This window comes from Urocampus carinirostris, chromosome 14 (genome assembly GCF_059441175.1).
Source record: "Urocampus carinirostris isolate Australia breed hairy pipefish chromosome 14, RoL_Ucar_1.0, whole genome shotgun sequence".
NCBI classification, from domain to species: domain Eukaryota; kingdom Metazoa; phylum Chordata; class Actinopteri; order Syngnathiformes; family Syngnathidae; genus Urocampus; species Urocampus carinirostris.
The window spans coordinates 700,127-716,424 of NC_142362.1; the positions used below are offsets into that span (position 1 = coordinate 700,127).

At 42.9% G+C, this 16,298-nt stretch overlaps 1 protein-coding gene across 1 annotated transcript in view; it reads left to right on the plus strand.

Moving 5' to 3' along the window:
- The window catches only part of neb (nebulin), a 114,546-nt gene that overhangs the window by 49,054 nt on the left and 49,194 nt on the right, over positions 1 to 16,298 (plus strand). The window contains exons 61-84 of the mRNA XM_088352382.1: positions 1,037 to 1,348; positions 2,868 to 3,071; positions 4,259 to 4,363; positions 4,459 to 4,566; positions 6,339 to 6,650; positions 7,998 to 8,201; positions 8,270 to 8,374; positions 8,447 to 8,554; positions 8,671 to 8,982; positions 9,424 to 9,627; positions 9,696 to 9,800; positions 9,881 to 9,988; positions 10,052 to 10,363; positions 10,713 to 10,817; positions 10,899 to 10,997; positions 11,065 to 11,166; positions 11,291 to 11,398; positions 11,781 to 12,092; positions 12,178 to 12,282; positions 12,364 to 12,468; positions 13,630 to 13,734; positions 13,826 to 13,933; positions 14,009 to 14,119; positions 14,195 to 14,392. Of these exons, the coding sequence (XP_088208508.1) occupies positions 1,037 to 1,348; positions 2,868 to 3,071; positions 4,259 to 4,363; positions 4,459 to 4,566; positions 6,339 to 6,650; positions 7,998 to 8,201; positions 8,270 to 8,374; positions 8,447 to 8,554; positions 8,671 to 8,982; positions 9,424 to 9,627; positions 9,696 to 9,800; positions 9,881 to 9,988; positions 10,052 to 10,363; positions 10,713 to 10,817; positions 10,899 to 10,997; positions 11,065 to 11,166; positions 11,291 to 11,398; positions 11,781 to 12,092; positions 12,178 to 12,282; positions 12,364 to 12,468; positions 13,630 to 13,734; positions 13,826 to 13,933; positions 14,009 to 14,119; positions 14,195 to 14,392 (3,957 nt within the window). The remainder of the gene's footprint in view (positions 1 to 1,036; positions 1,349 to 2,867; positions 3,072 to 4,258; positions 4,364 to 4,458; positions 4,567 to 6,338; positions 6,651 to 7,997; positions 8,202 to 8,269; positions 8,375 to 8,446; positions 8,555 to 8,670; positions 8,983 to 9,423; positions 9,628 to 9,695; positions 9,801 to 9,880; positions 9,989 to 10,051; positions 10,364 to 10,712; positions 10,818 to 10,898; positions 10,998 to 11,064; positions 11,167 to 11,290; positions 11,399 to 11,780; positions 12,093 to 12,177; positions 12,283 to 12,363; positions 12,469 to 13,629; positions 13,735 to 13,825; positions 13,934 to 14,008; positions 14,120 to 14,194; positions 14,393 to 16,298) is intronic.

The following is a 16,298-nucleotide window of genomic DNA, read 5'->3' on the forward strand; positions in this document are numbered from 1 at the left end:
GCTCCTCTCAATACAAAAGAGCAGCTGCTCTACCCTGAGTCCCTCCTGGAGGCCCTAGCTTCTCACCTTATCTCTAAGCGCCATCCTGCAGAGTAAACCCATTTCAGTATCTTTTATCTGTTCTTTGGGTCATGACCCACACTTCACGACCATAGGTGAGGGTTGGAACGTAGATCGACCGGTAAATCGAGAGCTTTGTTTGTTTCTGCTCAGTTCCTTTGGAATCTGTGAACTCCCACTGAAAACGAATCCGATTTACTGCCTGCAATGCGAACCAAACTACGGAACCGGGCATACAAGGACAGCACAGCCCTGATAAGAATGTGCGGTATACGTACGCCATACTCCCGGAGAGTAGAGTTCTTGAAAAGGGGGGCCACGCACTACCCCAGTTTTCTGTTCTGAGATGGGGATCGCAAAGGGAAATTGACGCATAGCAGGGGATAGAAACCCATGGTAATAAGCTCCAGATAAAAACATTCAGTAATAAGATGGTATATAGAGAGTACTTGTTATGTGTAATATGCAAGAAAATGGTGATAAAACGTTATATTCTACATGTCAAGGAACAAGGAAATTTTGTACATGTAACTCAAGCTGTTCGTATAAATGAGAGGGTGGATGCAAAGGGGAAGAGTAGACAGCGGAAGAATTATTCATATATAGTTATAAAGTTTTATATTTTAAAACTTTGTCTTGCAAGGAAGGACATTTCCTTGCTCCAATCCTCTTATTATTATTAATAATAATAATAGTCCGGATCGTCCGCCATGCAACTTAGCAAGGGTTGTGATTCGTAATTTGTATTTTATTAGTCTTGAAGCACACGAGGTCCAGAACTCAATGAAGAGAAAGGCATTGTGGGAGGTAATACTGTCAATAGGATATCGGCATTGTCTGGATGCCGTCACGCAAACCAATAACAGACAGGAGGGGTTGAAAAGAAAATCTGTAAAGATTTTGTATCCTGGAGATTGTATTGTATTTTAAAGAACAAAAAAAAAAAAACGAATCTTTTCTTTCCTGATTCTTTCAGTACAAATACAAAACCGGATACCGGCAACAAGTGGGCCACCACATCGGGGCTCGCAGCATCAAAGACGACCCCCTGATCATGCTGGCCCTCAACTCGGCCAAGATCGCCAGCGAAAATCTCTACAAAAAGGATTTCAACCAGTCCAAGACCAGATTCCACCTTCCCGTGGACATGCTGAGCCTGGAACTGGCCAAGAAGTGCCAGATCCAAGTCAACGACTTCAACTACAGAACTCGCTTGCACGAGTGGACCTGCCTGCCCGATTCCAGTGACGTGGTGCAGGCCAGGAAGGCCTACGATCTGCAGAGCGACGTAAGTAGGGCTGCAACAACTCATCGACAAAATCGATTGTCAAGTGCGTCAGCAACTGATTAGATCATTAGTTTGTTGTATCACGTAATTTATGAGCTACTAAGTCCGTTTAATCGATGCAAAATAAAACACACGCCATTCCGTTGACACTGTTGAGTTGTAGTACCACTTTGGTCTGGCAAAACGAGCCAAGACCGTTTTTTATTTAAAAAAAAAGTGATCTTACTTTTATCTGTATTGAACATTGCATCGTTACAAACAAAATTAGCATGAAAGTTTCAACTTTGTAATATTTGACTGTCGGATTTTCAAGGGAAAAGAAAGCACTGCACAAGTACAGAGGAAAAAACTTCAGAAAATAATCATATCAATGAAGTAAAAAGAAGAAAAAAGAATAATAATGACATGTTTAACGCTAAACAAAGGGCAGATTCTTAAGCATATTTTATTTCATTTTTATATAGGGAATGTTTATCATATTGAAGGAATCAAGCAAAAAAACAACAACATTTTTTGACAACATTTAGAAAAATTACATTTTTGTAGATATTCTTTTGTGGATAAAATATCTCTCACTTTTTTGGGGGATAATAAGTCCAAATATATGATCTTTGGATACGTTGGCAGGAAGGAGTATCCTCCATATTTCCAGGTGTATAGCATATAGTTGTATATATTTTTGTTTATTGGCATGTTATTTGACAATCACTTGGATTTTTTTATGGTTTTATATTTCAAAATATTCTGTTGTTTTGTGCACGATTCATTTGTATTTATTTATATCTATGTTTTTATAGTTTTATATTATAAAATATTCTGTTGTTTTGTGCACGATTCATTTGTATTTTTTTGTATTTGTTTTTTTGTTTTATATTTCAAAATATTCTGTTGTTTTGTGCACGATTCATTTGTATTTATTTATATCTATGTTTTTATAGTTTTATATTATAAAATATTCTGTTGTTTTGTGCACGATTCATTTGTATTTTTTTGTATTTGGTTTTTTGTTTTATATTTCAAAATATTCTGTTGTTTTGTGCATGATTCATTTGTATTTATTTATATCTATGTTTTTATAGTTTTATATTATAAAATATTCTGTTGTTTTGTGCACGATTCATTTGTATTTTTTTGTATTTGTTTTTTTGTTTTATATTGAAAAATATTCTGTTGTTTTGTGCACGATTCATTTGTATTTATTTGTAGCTATGTTTTTATAGTTTTATATTATAAAATATTCTGTTGTTTTGTGCACGATTCAATTGTATTTATTTGTTTTGATAGTGCACAAAAAAGTATTTTATAATATAAAACTATTTCTTTATTCATTTCTTTATATTATTGTTTTCTGTCCAAAACTTCAATATTTGATTAAAGAGGAGGAAAATAGAAATTTGATTCGTCGATCAGAAAAATAATGGTATGTTGCAGCCCTAGACTACAGTCTATGAAAATCTGTTTCGGTTGAAAAATGCTCAAAGATTGAGCATCTCACGTCAATTCCCTTTCATCCCGTCAGGCCGTCTACAAAGCCGACTTGGATGAGATCGTAGGAGTGGGATGGGTCCCCATCGGCTCGCTGGATGTCAAGAAAGCCAAGCACGCCGGCAAAATCCTGAGCGAGCGCCTTTACAGGCAGAAGCTAGACGCCCTGAAGCACACCATTGACATGTCCTCCATACCCATGGTCCTTGCCAAGGCAAACGCCGAAAACATGAACAAGGTAGGCTTTGTTTTTCTTCATCACGGCAAGAGGTTTTCTGTAATCTTAGTTACCATAGTTAAGTAGACACTCAAATTAAGAAGAGAAGATCTCAATGAATTTTGAGCTCGCTAGGACAACGGAGAGGGCCGTAAGAAACCCTCAAGATGCAAAAAGTCCAACCTGTTCTAAAGGTCCTTCCCTGTCCCCTTTCTTTTATCACATTTTCAGTCACTCTTTTAATTACTGTTTGATGAGTTCATAGTTAAGTAGACACTCAGATGAAGTAGATAAGTCATCTACTCATTTTTAGCTTGCAGGAGAACAGGAGAGGACTGTTGAAAATTTCAAAGATTGAATTTAATGACAAAAATTCCAACCTGTTCCCCTGAGGCCTTTCTTTTTATGAAGTTTTCTAGGTTACAAAAAGCAGATCAGCCCTAAAGAGTGTGGGATATCGTAGAACAGCAATACGATTGGCCAATAATGACAATGATGGCGTTACCAGAGGGGGGTAGGGGTGGGAAGTGCCTACCCACAGATACGCTCTGCCCACCCAAAGAAAAGTAGATGCAGGAAATATGAAACAAAATAAGTAAAAAGATAAATAGGGGAAATGAACAAAATAATAAGAAGGGTGGAAAAAAAGAAACAAATGAGAAGAAAAAGGGAAAAAGACAGTTTTGGGGCCCCTTGATCAGTTTATTATCAATAATGTAACATTATGTATAAAATGAATCAATAATGTTTTTTCATTATCTATGTTTTTAATCAATAATAATTATAACGGAAAAAAATTGCATGTTAACTAATCATCAAGGGGGAAAAGGGCGTCTCGAAGGGAGCTGGCTGTCTATTGGTTGAAATCATGAAACCTGAAGTCAGCTGCTCTCGGTGATGTTGAACATACATTTTTATGAGTGGTGTGCCCCCCCCCCTGTGCATTTGATATTCCCCCCTCCTGAGACACACGTCTGGTGACGCCACCGTCTGCAGCGCACGATAGTCAAAATAAAGAACAACAGTGCTCAATAATACTCAAACTGATGACCACCAGTGAGCCAAAATGACAAACAACTCTGACATCCTAAGCAATCTACTTTGCTGGTGTCCGATATTAAAAACAGAACGACAATCTACAGTGTCGGAAAAGCAGAAGAAAAACAAATCCCCCAAAACGTTCAAAAATGTTCTTATCACCGTTCCAGAAATATTACATTTCTGCTTGGGAGGCCGAAAAAGTGAAGAACCACGTCGGCGCAGATATGCCAGAGATTCTACTTTCCAGAGCCAACGCTTACAATCTCAGCCAGGTAAGTTCCACTGATTTCTTTTTCAAAATATCAAACACTTTTTTTCCTGAACATAGTTTCTAAAGAAATAAATGTTGTTTGTTCCCCCTCTTCAGAAAGTGTACAAGGAAGCCGTCCTAGAAATGTTCCGACAAGGCTACGTGATGAAACCGGATGCGGTTTCCATCAGAGCTGCCAAAAACGCCAGAGAAATCATCAGCGACGTAAGTAAGCAGAAACTATCGAATTCGTACGTCCGACAGAGTGCCCCAAGCCCCCCGTTGTGTATCCCCGTACCACAAGCGGAGCAAATAGAGCGACGGAAACGATAACAGCGAGCGACTGATGGCATAGCCGTATCATTTCTTACTTATGATGCAAACTTATCTCAAAAGACAGTAGAAAAGGCTCTTAATGATTATATTTCGAGTTATATTCATGGCATAGAGGTGTCCAAAGATGCTAACCTTGTAAGGATGGATGCAAAATGATAGTGATCTGGTGATTTTTTTTTTTAAGCTGTTAGGGACTCTTAATGCAAATGTCTAACTATATACCAAAGCAATATCCCTCTAGTGGGAGCTGGCTAGGGTCGAGGACACACTCACATTTACCACACATTCATTCCCCCTTCGCTCTTCCTAACCTGGCACCTAACAATCCACCCGCAGTACAATAAGGGCTGAGACGATGTGCCATTTTACCCTTCATCAGCAGAGAGGCCTGACAGCATACACTGGTTTACCCCCTCTGCATCATATGCGTCCATCAGTCATTCTTAACTATCCTTTGCCTAGCGCACACTCTTGCATCCATGAAATAAACCCACCTCACATCCAGAGTACCCTTCACCCCATCCATCCAACCCTATTTGGGCCTTCCTCTCAATCTATTTCCCACCACCAAGCTATGTAATGCTTACATGCTCTTTTAGTCAAACGGCCTTCATCCATCCTTTCATATGTTTAAACCATCTCAGAACATTTTCATCAACCCTCTGAGCAAGCTCCCTCACCACAGCAGTTCTTCTCCTTAGTTCCTCATTCCTTGTCCTATCCAGTCGTGTCACTCCACAAATACTACTCAAACATTTACTGCAAATGTAAAACAGGGTATGTACGCTTTATTGTTGTCCTTTCTAACAGACCTTCATGAGGCTTTGTTATAAAGAAATAGCGTGTTTCTGTAAAAGAAGGAATTTAAACAGGGGCTGGTTGTATGATATATATAAATCGTTCTGCTTCCCATCAATCGGTTGCACATTAAGTTGAATGTAAGGCTGCAAACATGTCTCCAGATTAGTTTTTGGCTGGGGAATAGGGACAAAGCTCACCCCTACCGATAGTTCCTATCTATCTTTCTACCTTGGTTATATCCCTCAAGAGCGATGACCGACAGCAAGACAAACACATACAATAACAAAGAAAATAAAAAGGGATAAACAATAGCAAAAAACACACAAAATATTTTGGGGGACCATGGCCAAGCCAAATGCCCAAACACCCAAACAAGTGAAGCACCTCGGCACCCGAGTCGGTCATGCTTTCGTCCCTCCGGATGAAACCGGACACGAAAAAGCGGCCGTGTCACTCGGGTCAGGGTGACAACACAGGGTTCGACAGCTTTCACTGGTTTACCCCTGCCGCATCCTACGGGTGCTCTGCCCGTCCCTTAGAACGCGTCCAAACATCCCACTATCCTTTTACAACACTTCTCCACTCATTCCTATCGCCAACAAGCAATCGTTCCTGATAGCTCTAAACGACGCTGCAATCGCCCAGACGCACCGTCGAACCACTTTGATACAAAACACTACACGCGTGTGGATTACACGTGCATCGTTTGTCATACAAAGATGGCCGACCTCATTCGGGAGCCACGGGCTGTCGTCTGCCCGGCGTTCTGATTGGCTGAAAACTAGCACTGTCGGACGTGTGAATTGTCATTCATTCGTTTGGCTTTTTTTTTTAACCCCTTTCCCCCCTCTTTACAACAGTACAAGTACAAGACCGGGTACCGCAAGCAGGTGGGCCACCACATCGGAGCTCTGAGTATCCGTGACGATCCTCTCATCATGCTGGCCCTCAACTCCGGGAACATTGCCAGCGACAACCTCTACAAGAAGGATTTCAACAAGTCCAAGACCAGTTTCCACCTGCCGGTGGACATGCTGAGCCTGGAACTAGCCAAGAAGTGCCAAATCCAAGTCAACGACTTCAACTACAGAACTCACCTGCATAACTGGACCTGTTTGCCGGACTCCAACGATGTGGTCCAGGCCAGGAAAGTGTATAACCTGCAGAGTGATGTGAGTAGTCCTAAAAAGTTTTAGAAATAAAAGAGAACACGATAAACCCAGGGATACAACATTAATCCATTCTGAGGTGGGGGACCTCAAATAGCCGTATAGAGGAGGACAGAAACCAGAGGTGGGTAGTAACAGGTTACATTTACTCGAGTACATTTTGGGACATTTTGTACTCCCGGGAGTATTCTTAAATCGCTATACTTTTCACTTATAGTTGAGTAGATTTATGAAGAAGAAACTGTACTCTTACTCCGCTACATTAGGCCACATTGAAGCTGTTACTTAAATCCCTTCCACGTAAGTGCACGTCTGTCTGTTTCTGCTAGGGCGTATTTATTTTGTCAGAGACTTTCGGAGCAGACCGTATTGCCTCGCCCCTGAAATATCCACAAAGAGCAGAGAAGTTTGAGGGAGAATTAGACGTCGTTTATTGATATTCGTCAGCGTTCTCATTCGTCTAAGAGACAATCAGCTTTCGTATATCCTCCGGAGCAAAAACATCACGTCAGCCATATCACGTGTTGTATTTCTCTTACTGGCCGCATGTTTCCAAGAATTGACAGTGTTTTTGCAATCGTCCTTATATTTCTCATCAAAAGTCGCTGTGACCCTGCCAAATTCCTGACAGCTTCGCTGACATTTAAACTCGAGAGAAACAAGCCTGGATTTTCTTGTCCAAACAAATGTGTCCTCATTATGTCGATAAGCTCCGACTTCATTATTCCACAACAAGACCTCCTTTCTTTTATTTACATTTGACCAGTGACCCACCATCAGGTGGCGTTTGTAAAAAGGGTTACGCACTTGTTTTTTTTTTACTGCACTCTGTGAGCAGTGAATATACAGTCACTGTGCCTCACATATAACTATTTCCACCGAAACAAACTAAGCACAAAGACTTGTCATTTATTGTTGACTGGATAGACTTCAATGATTTAAAGGTCTGATTAAAAGCTCGTTTTTAAACCAAAAAATCAATAAATAAGCCGTTGCTACAGTTACTCAGTACTGGAGTAGTTTTTTTCACCTAGTACTTTTTTACTTTGACTCAAGTAATGTTTTGAATGGCTACTTTTAACTTCCTGAGTCATATTCTTCTGAAGTGACAGTACTTGAGTCCAATTTTTGGCTACTCTACTTAACCTCAGATAGAAACCTATGATAATTTAGCTCCTAACCCCCAGTAACCCAGATAAAAACATAACAAAACCATATTCAGTAGGTGTTACTTATGTGTAAATTGGATTTAAGCCTTAAAGCTCTCCTTCATGACTTTGATCACGCAGTACCAGTGTAATTGACTAACTTTACCGTAAAACTACAAAAAGTACGCTATCCCCTTTGTAGGCCGTGTACAAATCAGACATGGAATGGATCAGAGGCAGTGGCTGGGTGCCCATTGGCTCGCCGGATGTGGAGAAAGCAAAGAGAGCCTCGGATATCTTGAGCGAGAGGCTCTATCGCCAACCTCCCAGCAACTTCAAATACACGGCCAAGACCTGCGACATGCCCTTCGCCTTGGCTATGGCCAACGCCCAAATCATGGACAAGGTAGGGACCGCGTACCGGCCTTTTATGACATTTTTTCAGCGGAATCCAATTTTCCTTGTTATTTGCAGAAAGCGTACATTTCCGCGTGGGAGAACGACAAAACCAACATTCACATCATGCCCGACACGCCCGAGATCATCCTGTCCAAACAGAATAAGCTCAACTCCAGTCCGGTAACACAGCTTTAACTTCTATTGAGTCGTGTGCATAATTGTTTGACCCCCCCCCCCCCTTTCTTCATACAGGCTCATTACCGTGAAGGATACATGGAACTTATCAAAAGCGGCTACCTGCTTCCCAAAGACGCCATTTCCATTGTGGCAGCCAAAGCCTCTCGAGATATCATAAGTGATGTAAGTCTTAAGCTCCTCGTTCAGCCTGGAGTTTGTCTGCTTCCCATTGCAAGAATTAGGGCATTTGAGGACCAGGGTAAGGCTCACGTCACCTTAATTCCACTTTGCAATTTCAGTACAAGTACAAGACCGGATACCGCCGACAGCGCGGCCACCACATCGGGGCTCGCAACGTCGAAGAGGATCCTTTGATTATGCTGGCCGCCAACGCCGGAATGATTGCCAGTGACAACATCTACAAGAAAGACTTCAACAAGTCCAAGACCAAGTTCAACCTGCCCGTGGATATGCTGAGCCTGGAACTGGCCAAGAAGTGCCAGATTCAAGTCAACGACTTCAACTACCGCACTTATCTCCACCAGTGGACCTGCCTGCCCGACTCCAACGACGTGGTCCAGGCCAGGAAGGTCTACGATCTCCAGAGCGATGTGAGCAATCAGTTGACGTGACGTCCATCCCATAACTTCTGTGATAGCTTTTATTGAAAGGAATTCAGATACAGAGCTTGTACGTTTTTAGCACACAGCTAAGAACCTTTTTGTGCTATGTGTGACAACACTTGAATCCAAATCCAAATGCATTTATATAACACGTTTCAGACAGCTAAATGCTATTTGAAACCTTTCAATGAATTATAAGAAAAATCCCCCTTCTACTAACATCTACTGACATCCTAGAATGATAATATGCCCGCAATGCCACAATTTTAACAATGGCAAAATGTAATCCCACCTTCCGTCCTGCGTTAACACGCGTGCTGCTTCAGATGATCTTCTTTTTGGGGAGTCCAGAAAGCAGGGCATTATAAACATCTAAAAACGAAGACTAAAGAAGGAAGTACGTGTTCCTTATAAAATCGTATCTTCCAGGCTGTGTACAAAAGCGATCTGGAATGGCTGAAGGGTTGCGGATGGTCTCCTCACGAATCGGTGGACGTCGTCAAAGCCAGGAAGGCGCAGAAAATCCTCAACGAGCGACTCTATCGCCAACCTGCCAGCTCGGTCAAGTTCACCAGCGTGGTGGACTTACCCTCGATCGTCCTGTCTAAGCAAAATTCAGACAACCTCAGCGATGTGAGTCGCCGAAAGAAAGAGTTTCTGATGGCTTTAAAATAAATACTAAAGACTTTGTTTTTCAACAGAGAAAATACAAAGAGCTGTGGGAGAATGAAAAGACCAACTTCCTTCTTCCGTTGGGCACTCCAGCCGCAGAGCTGGCCAAAGCAAACGCGATGAACATCAGCAACGTATGGTTCAATTCTACGGGCACCCTCGAATATTCTGAAATGTTGCGTTTTTTCACCATTTCCAAAATGATCCTATGCAGAAATTGTACACCAGTGCTTGGGATGACCAGAAAGCCAAAGGCTATCAGATCAAGGAGGACGCCATCTCCGTGCTCAAAGCCAAAGCATCTAGGGATATCAGTAGCGATGTAAGGAAAACAAGTACTTGATGCTAAAGATATGAAAGTAACTACGTTTTGTTAAACCTATAGTACAAGTACAAAGAAGGCTACCGCAAGCAGGTGGGCCACCACATCGGGGCTCGCAGCATCAAAGACGACCCCCTGATCATGCTGGCCCTCAACTCGGCCAAGATCGCCAGCGAAAATCTCTACAAAAAGGATTTCAACCAGTCCAAGACCAGATTCCACCTTCCCGTGGACATGCTGAGCCTGGAACTGGCCAAGAAGTGCCAGATCCAAGTCAACGACTTCAACTACCGCACTCACTTGCATCAGTGGACCTGTCTGCCCGACTCCAACGACGTGGTCCAGGCCAGGAAGGTCTACGACCTCCAGAGTGATGTAAGCGGTCACTTGATGTCAGGTCTAACACCAAACAATGAAATACAAGAGACAGCGATTTCAATTCATGAGGAGAGTTTGATCAGCTGAACACGAAGAAGATCAGCCGGTGTTCAAAATAATACAGATACAGACCTCGAGTGGAGAGGTGTGAAATGGCACATTCCTGAATTACAGCCATTGATTACAGGATGCGATGGCTTCCCTTAGACCAAGTTTTTTGGCTTATGGTCTTTAAGGTTAAAAGTAGCAAGGACAATATCAGTTTGACTTGAAGGTCTTTCAGTAAATCAACCGAGCAGGTCATAAGAATACAGATCCCAGCGTTCTTTTTTGTGTGGCTTCTCAGGCCGTGTACAAATCTGACCTGGAGTGGTTACGCGGATGCGGGTGGATGGCTCACGATTCCGTGGAGGTATTGAAGGCGAAGCGTGCGCAGCAAATCCTAGCCGAGGTAAGCCGGACTGGAGCCGCCACGGTTTGCGACTTTAAAAAACATGGGCGTTTTGAAAGTTTGTCTCTCGCCCCGTTTCAGAGAGGCTACCGGGTCAAGCTGGACGAGCAGAAATTCGGCGTTCCGACCGATCGAGTGGACTTGACTTGCGCTAAGAATGCCGCGGACATTCTCAATGAGGTAAAAACTTTGACTTCTATGGGAGGTTCTTGCTGGCTTCTGACCCAATCTTTAAATTTCTCAACAGGCCAAATACCGCGAGGCTTGGAATCAGGTGAAGGACAAGTACACACCAGTGGAAACTCCAATCATGGTCACGGCCAAAGAAACCGCTAAGAACGTTCACCCGGTAAGGGAACGGTCTGATGTTTAATTAAGCATTCAGAAGATCATCATGTTTGGTTTCTCAGTCGAAGCATAACTAATTGACTTATATATCACTCGTTTATTTTTCTTTCATCATTCTCTGGCAGAAATTGTATTCCCAAGATTGGGAGAAGTCCAAGGCTACTGGGTACTTCATTCCTGAAGATGCGGTGTCCATCAAGCAGTGTATTAGCAACTCCAAAGTCCAAAGCAAAGTGAGTATACCGCATTGACAGTAACCTAAGAGAATAGAATAGAAGTAGAAAATAAGTGTTTTTGTTGTTACTGAGAGTGCCAGAGGAGTCCTTAATATTGTTGTAGGTTCTGCTGCGGTAGCCTGAACTGGCAATGTCCAGACTAGGCAGAGAGCACCCAATGTTTTTCTGGGTTGTGATGATGATGGTTCTGTATAAGGACCCTAAGTTTTTTTTTTCCTGAGTATTCTCAGGAATTGGATCAACGGCTGGTCCTTCCCCATGGCTCTGGTGTCGACCAGGAGAGCTCATCTGAGCTGTGCACACCCAGGAGTTTGAGAGAGTCTACTCTTTCTACACTGTCCCAAATCTGAAAGAGAACTGATTTTCATTTCTCCTGCAGCATAAATACCTGGAGGGATACCGCAAGCAGGTGGGCCACCATATCGGGGCCCTCAGCATCCAGGACGACCCGCTCCTCATGCTGGCCCTTAACTCGGCCAAGATTGCCAGCGACGCTCTCTACAAGAAGGACTTCAACAAGTCCAAGACCAAGTTCAACCTGCCCGTGGACATGCTGCAATTTGAATTAGCCAAGAAGTGCCAGATGCAGGTCAACGATGACCTCTACAGGACTCGCCTGCACCAGTGGACGTGCTTGCCCGACCAGAATGATGTCATGCAAGCCAGGAAAGCCTATGACCTCCAGAGTGATGTAAGTCCTTCAGGTCATTTGGATAAATGGACTGCTTGGAAGTCATATAACCCTCAAATCGTGTTTTGTTTTTTTTTTTTTTAAGTTTGTGTACAAGGCCGACATGGAATGGATTCGAGGCTGCGGTTGGGTGGCCAATGAATCGGTGGACCACGTCAAAGCCAGAAAGGCGCAGGAAATTCTCAACAATGTAAGTTTGGGAGTGTTGTATCATTTAGCCTTTCTTTTTAGTATTTTGCCTCTTAACTCGATGTCTTCGTGCTCCTTACAGAGACTCTACAGGAAGAACGCAATGGACGATTTGGGAAAATTCACGCTGGTGGTAGACCGCCCGGAGCTTATCTTGGCCAAGACAAGTGCCGCTAACTTCAGCGACGTATGTCACACAAATACTTCAGACCTACCAATAGATGTTTCCAAACCAGTGTCATAAATTCCCGTTGGCTTAATGCTAACAATTAAGGTCCATTGCCAGTTATTAGCTACGAGCTAATCGCTCCCAGTTCACATAGAGGTAAACTTAACCTTCAAACAGTTGCTATCTTATTGTGAAGTTTACAGTAAGTCTCTAAGCCATGTATTCTTCTTCTTGATTCATCGCTACTAGATGTTTCAATCGTAGAATAGTGCCATCAATGTCCTCCAGACTGGGCAGAGAGAAGCCGATGATTTCCAATTTTCTCCTGCCTGTTGCCGTATACTGTCCTGACTCGACTGAAGCTATACAGCAAGGGGTATCTAAGATTTTTCAAGTGGAGAGCTACTTTTTGTGACTCAATGCCGCAAAGGGCACTCACACTCAAATACATTTCTAAACTAGGAACCTAGCTCGATGGCTCGCTAAATCGCTAAAAAGGTAGCTTGATAGTTGGTTACAAAGGTTAAACGGGTAAAAAACTCAAAGGGAGCTAGATAGATAGCTAAAGGAGTAAAAAGATATCCAAATGCAAAGCTAAAACTAGATAGTTAGAAAAAAATGTCAACATTTAGCCCAAAAAAGGTCAAATGGCATGCAATAAATTAAAGTGAGCTGGATAGCTTTCATAGATAGCTAGGAAGATGGCTAGCTACAGATATCCTTTTGCGCATTTAGAAAACCCATACCTTGGAATTTAGTTTTTTTTGTATTTCTTTTAAAGTAGATCAATAAAAATATAAACAAATACATCGGTTTAATAAACAAATCAACTCTCATTGTATTTCCTTAATTAACTGCTTCACAATAATTATCAATACTTGAATATATTTATTGTCCATGAAGCCCATCAACTGGAATGTATTGATTTGAATTCTAAAATAACAATTTTATCATGTTATGACTGTGTTATTACCAGGTTGGTGATTAATAATAAGGTTCAATAGACCAATAAAAAAATCATTTGACCCGGGAATCACATTGACGCAGCACTGGTGAGCTATTTCCGGAACAGGTCTGCGGGCACCTCAACTGTCCTTAGGGGGCGCCACGTTGGAGACCCCTGCTATACAGTAAACTGTACAGTAAACACTCTGTTTGTACTTTTCTTCTTGTCCTCAGATTAAGTACAAAGAGAGCTTCAACGCAGAGAGGGGTCACTACATCGGTTCCGATGACACGCCCCAATTGGCCCACAGCAGGGAGATGACCAAGAACGTCAGCGAGGTACCCCGAATCGAACGCTTCCGTCGATTCGGATCACGTTTTTCTTCCCGATGACACGTGATCTGACGGTTCATGCTTTGTCTGGTGTTAGAAACTCTACAAACTGGAATGGGACAAATCCAAAGCTGCTAACTACCATCTGGACCAGGAATACATCCCGCTTGTCAGCGGAAAGAAGAGCACGGACATCAGTAGCGATGTGAATATATCTTACTTGACGGACTTTTTGGGATTCTTCTAGAAGATGACAATTTGTATCTCGTCTGTGTTCTAGGCTAAGTACCACGACTCCCACAATAAAGCCAAAGGACACTACATGGCCGGAACTCTGGCGGACTTCCCCGAGGTCATACGGCTTGGCGACCAGGAGAAGAACAAGGGCCTGGTAAACGGACACTAGCATAACCTACAGTATGTCCAGGCAACCTAATAACTACAATTTCTCGTTTTTCCGCCGCAGCGGCTTTATCATCAGAACTACCACCAGAGCAAGATGAAGACCCACATCCCGCCCGACGTCATCGCTAACAAGGTGGCCAAGCGTTCCCAGGACATGCTGAGCGACATCCTCTACCGCACGTACCTCCACCAGTGGACCTGCCACCCGGATCAGGAGGACGCCATCCGGGCCCGCAAGACCAATGAGATACTCAGCGACGTACGTGACTTAATCCTCCTCTGTAAACCCTTTCAGGATACAGCGTTCCCTCACCATATTGACGGATCGACGTTATCATTTTTTTTCCCCACTGGTTACAAAAATGGAAGATCAGCGGCTTTGATTAACAATTGACAGAGCAGAAGGAAGAAAAAGGCAAACGGGAAAAAGTTGTAGCTTATCTTAGTCACTTTTTACATCAGAATTCATAACAAAACATTTTGAGTATCAAAATTCAAATCCCATCACTCAGGAGAAATAATCAAAGGTGTGAAATACTGAAACGCAGAATCATGTTTAAAATCATATGTCCATTTCATATTTGCCTCCCCCTCTCTTTTGATCATTTGTTATCACTGGTAACATTTCAATTTCACGGAGAAGAGCTAAAAGTCTAACTGGTCCTTTCGGAGCAGACCGTATTGCCTCGCCCCTGAAATTTACACAAAGAACAGAGAAGTTTGACGGAGAGGGAGACGTCGTTTATTGATATTCGTCAGCGTTCAAACAGCGTTCTCATTCGTCTAAGAGACAATCAGCTTTCTTATACCCTCCGGAGCATAAACATCACGTCAGAAATATCACATGTTGCTTAATACGTCCTCTCCCGATGACGCGCCTGTTTTTCTCAAAGCGCATGCTTCCAAGAATTGACAGTGTTCCTCTCAGAATTGACCCATCTCAGCCAATACCGTTTTGCAATCGTCCACATTTTTCTCATCATAAGTCGCCGTGACCCAGCCAAGTTCCCGTCAGCTTCGCAAGTTGTTCCAAATCAAGCCGAGTATTATTGCTTCGCTGACATTTAAACTGGGAGAAACAAGCCTGGAATTTTCTGTCCAAACAAATGTGTCCTCATTCTGTCGATAAGCTCCGACTTCATTATTCCACAACAGTCCATCAGCCATTGTTTTCTATTTTGACGTTAAGGACCTCCGCTCGTCGTTAAACTTGTGTTGGAGGTCCGCTTTCAGCTTGGTCTAGGCACTTTCCAGCATGGTGGTCCGCTCTTCTTTTCCTCACGCTATCCCTGATTAACCAGGGGTCGGTTCCCACACAGTCGCACGACAGCGCACACTGAATGACACGATGATAGTTCTACCCGAATGATGTGTCGCAACACCTGACAACACCATATTATTAGGCGAGCAAACCCGAAAAATTCCAGCCGCTACCGCCAGGCAGGAGAGCAACAGGTGCCACTGATGTAAGTCTTAGGTAGAACTCGGCCGAGGGTCCAACCAACGACCTCCCAGTTTCGGGGCGGTGGCCCTACTTGGAGGCCCACTGAGCTGGTTACCCAAGATGTCCTCACGGCATTGGAGTAGGAGCTCAGTTGCGCCAGTCTGATCCTTGATCAGTTGTTCAGGCATTTTCCTCAAGTGTATCCTCAAATCAAGAAAGGTCAGCAGATACACGTCTTCAACATCTAGTAGCGCTGGACAAAGTGGCGGCTAAAGTATGTGCCTTTCGGACAAATATTTTTAAGGACCTTCATGTTTTAAGGTTGGAATTTTGCATCCTCGGTGCGTCGCCTATTTTTTTTTTCCAATAGTTTCTGCGGATATTGGCATGCATTGCAGAATTTCGCAAGTACGCTCAAACCCATCGAAGAACAGCCTTTTGTTTTCCGGGCACTGATTGGAGTCAACCCATCGGATCGTTTTTAATGACTAGTGACAAACGAAGCAAGCACGAGCGACGTCATTAGGAGGATAGATGAAGTTTGAGTACAAGTTGTGCTCGTACTTGGCTTTCCTGACGCTATAGATGGATGGATACAACTGTGGATCCACCATGAATCCAAATAAAATGGAACGTTTACGGATAAATTAACCAGAGTTTGCGTGTATCATTTGTTTCTGTTCTACAAATCCCACAGTACTTTGCAGCATGAAGTTATCCT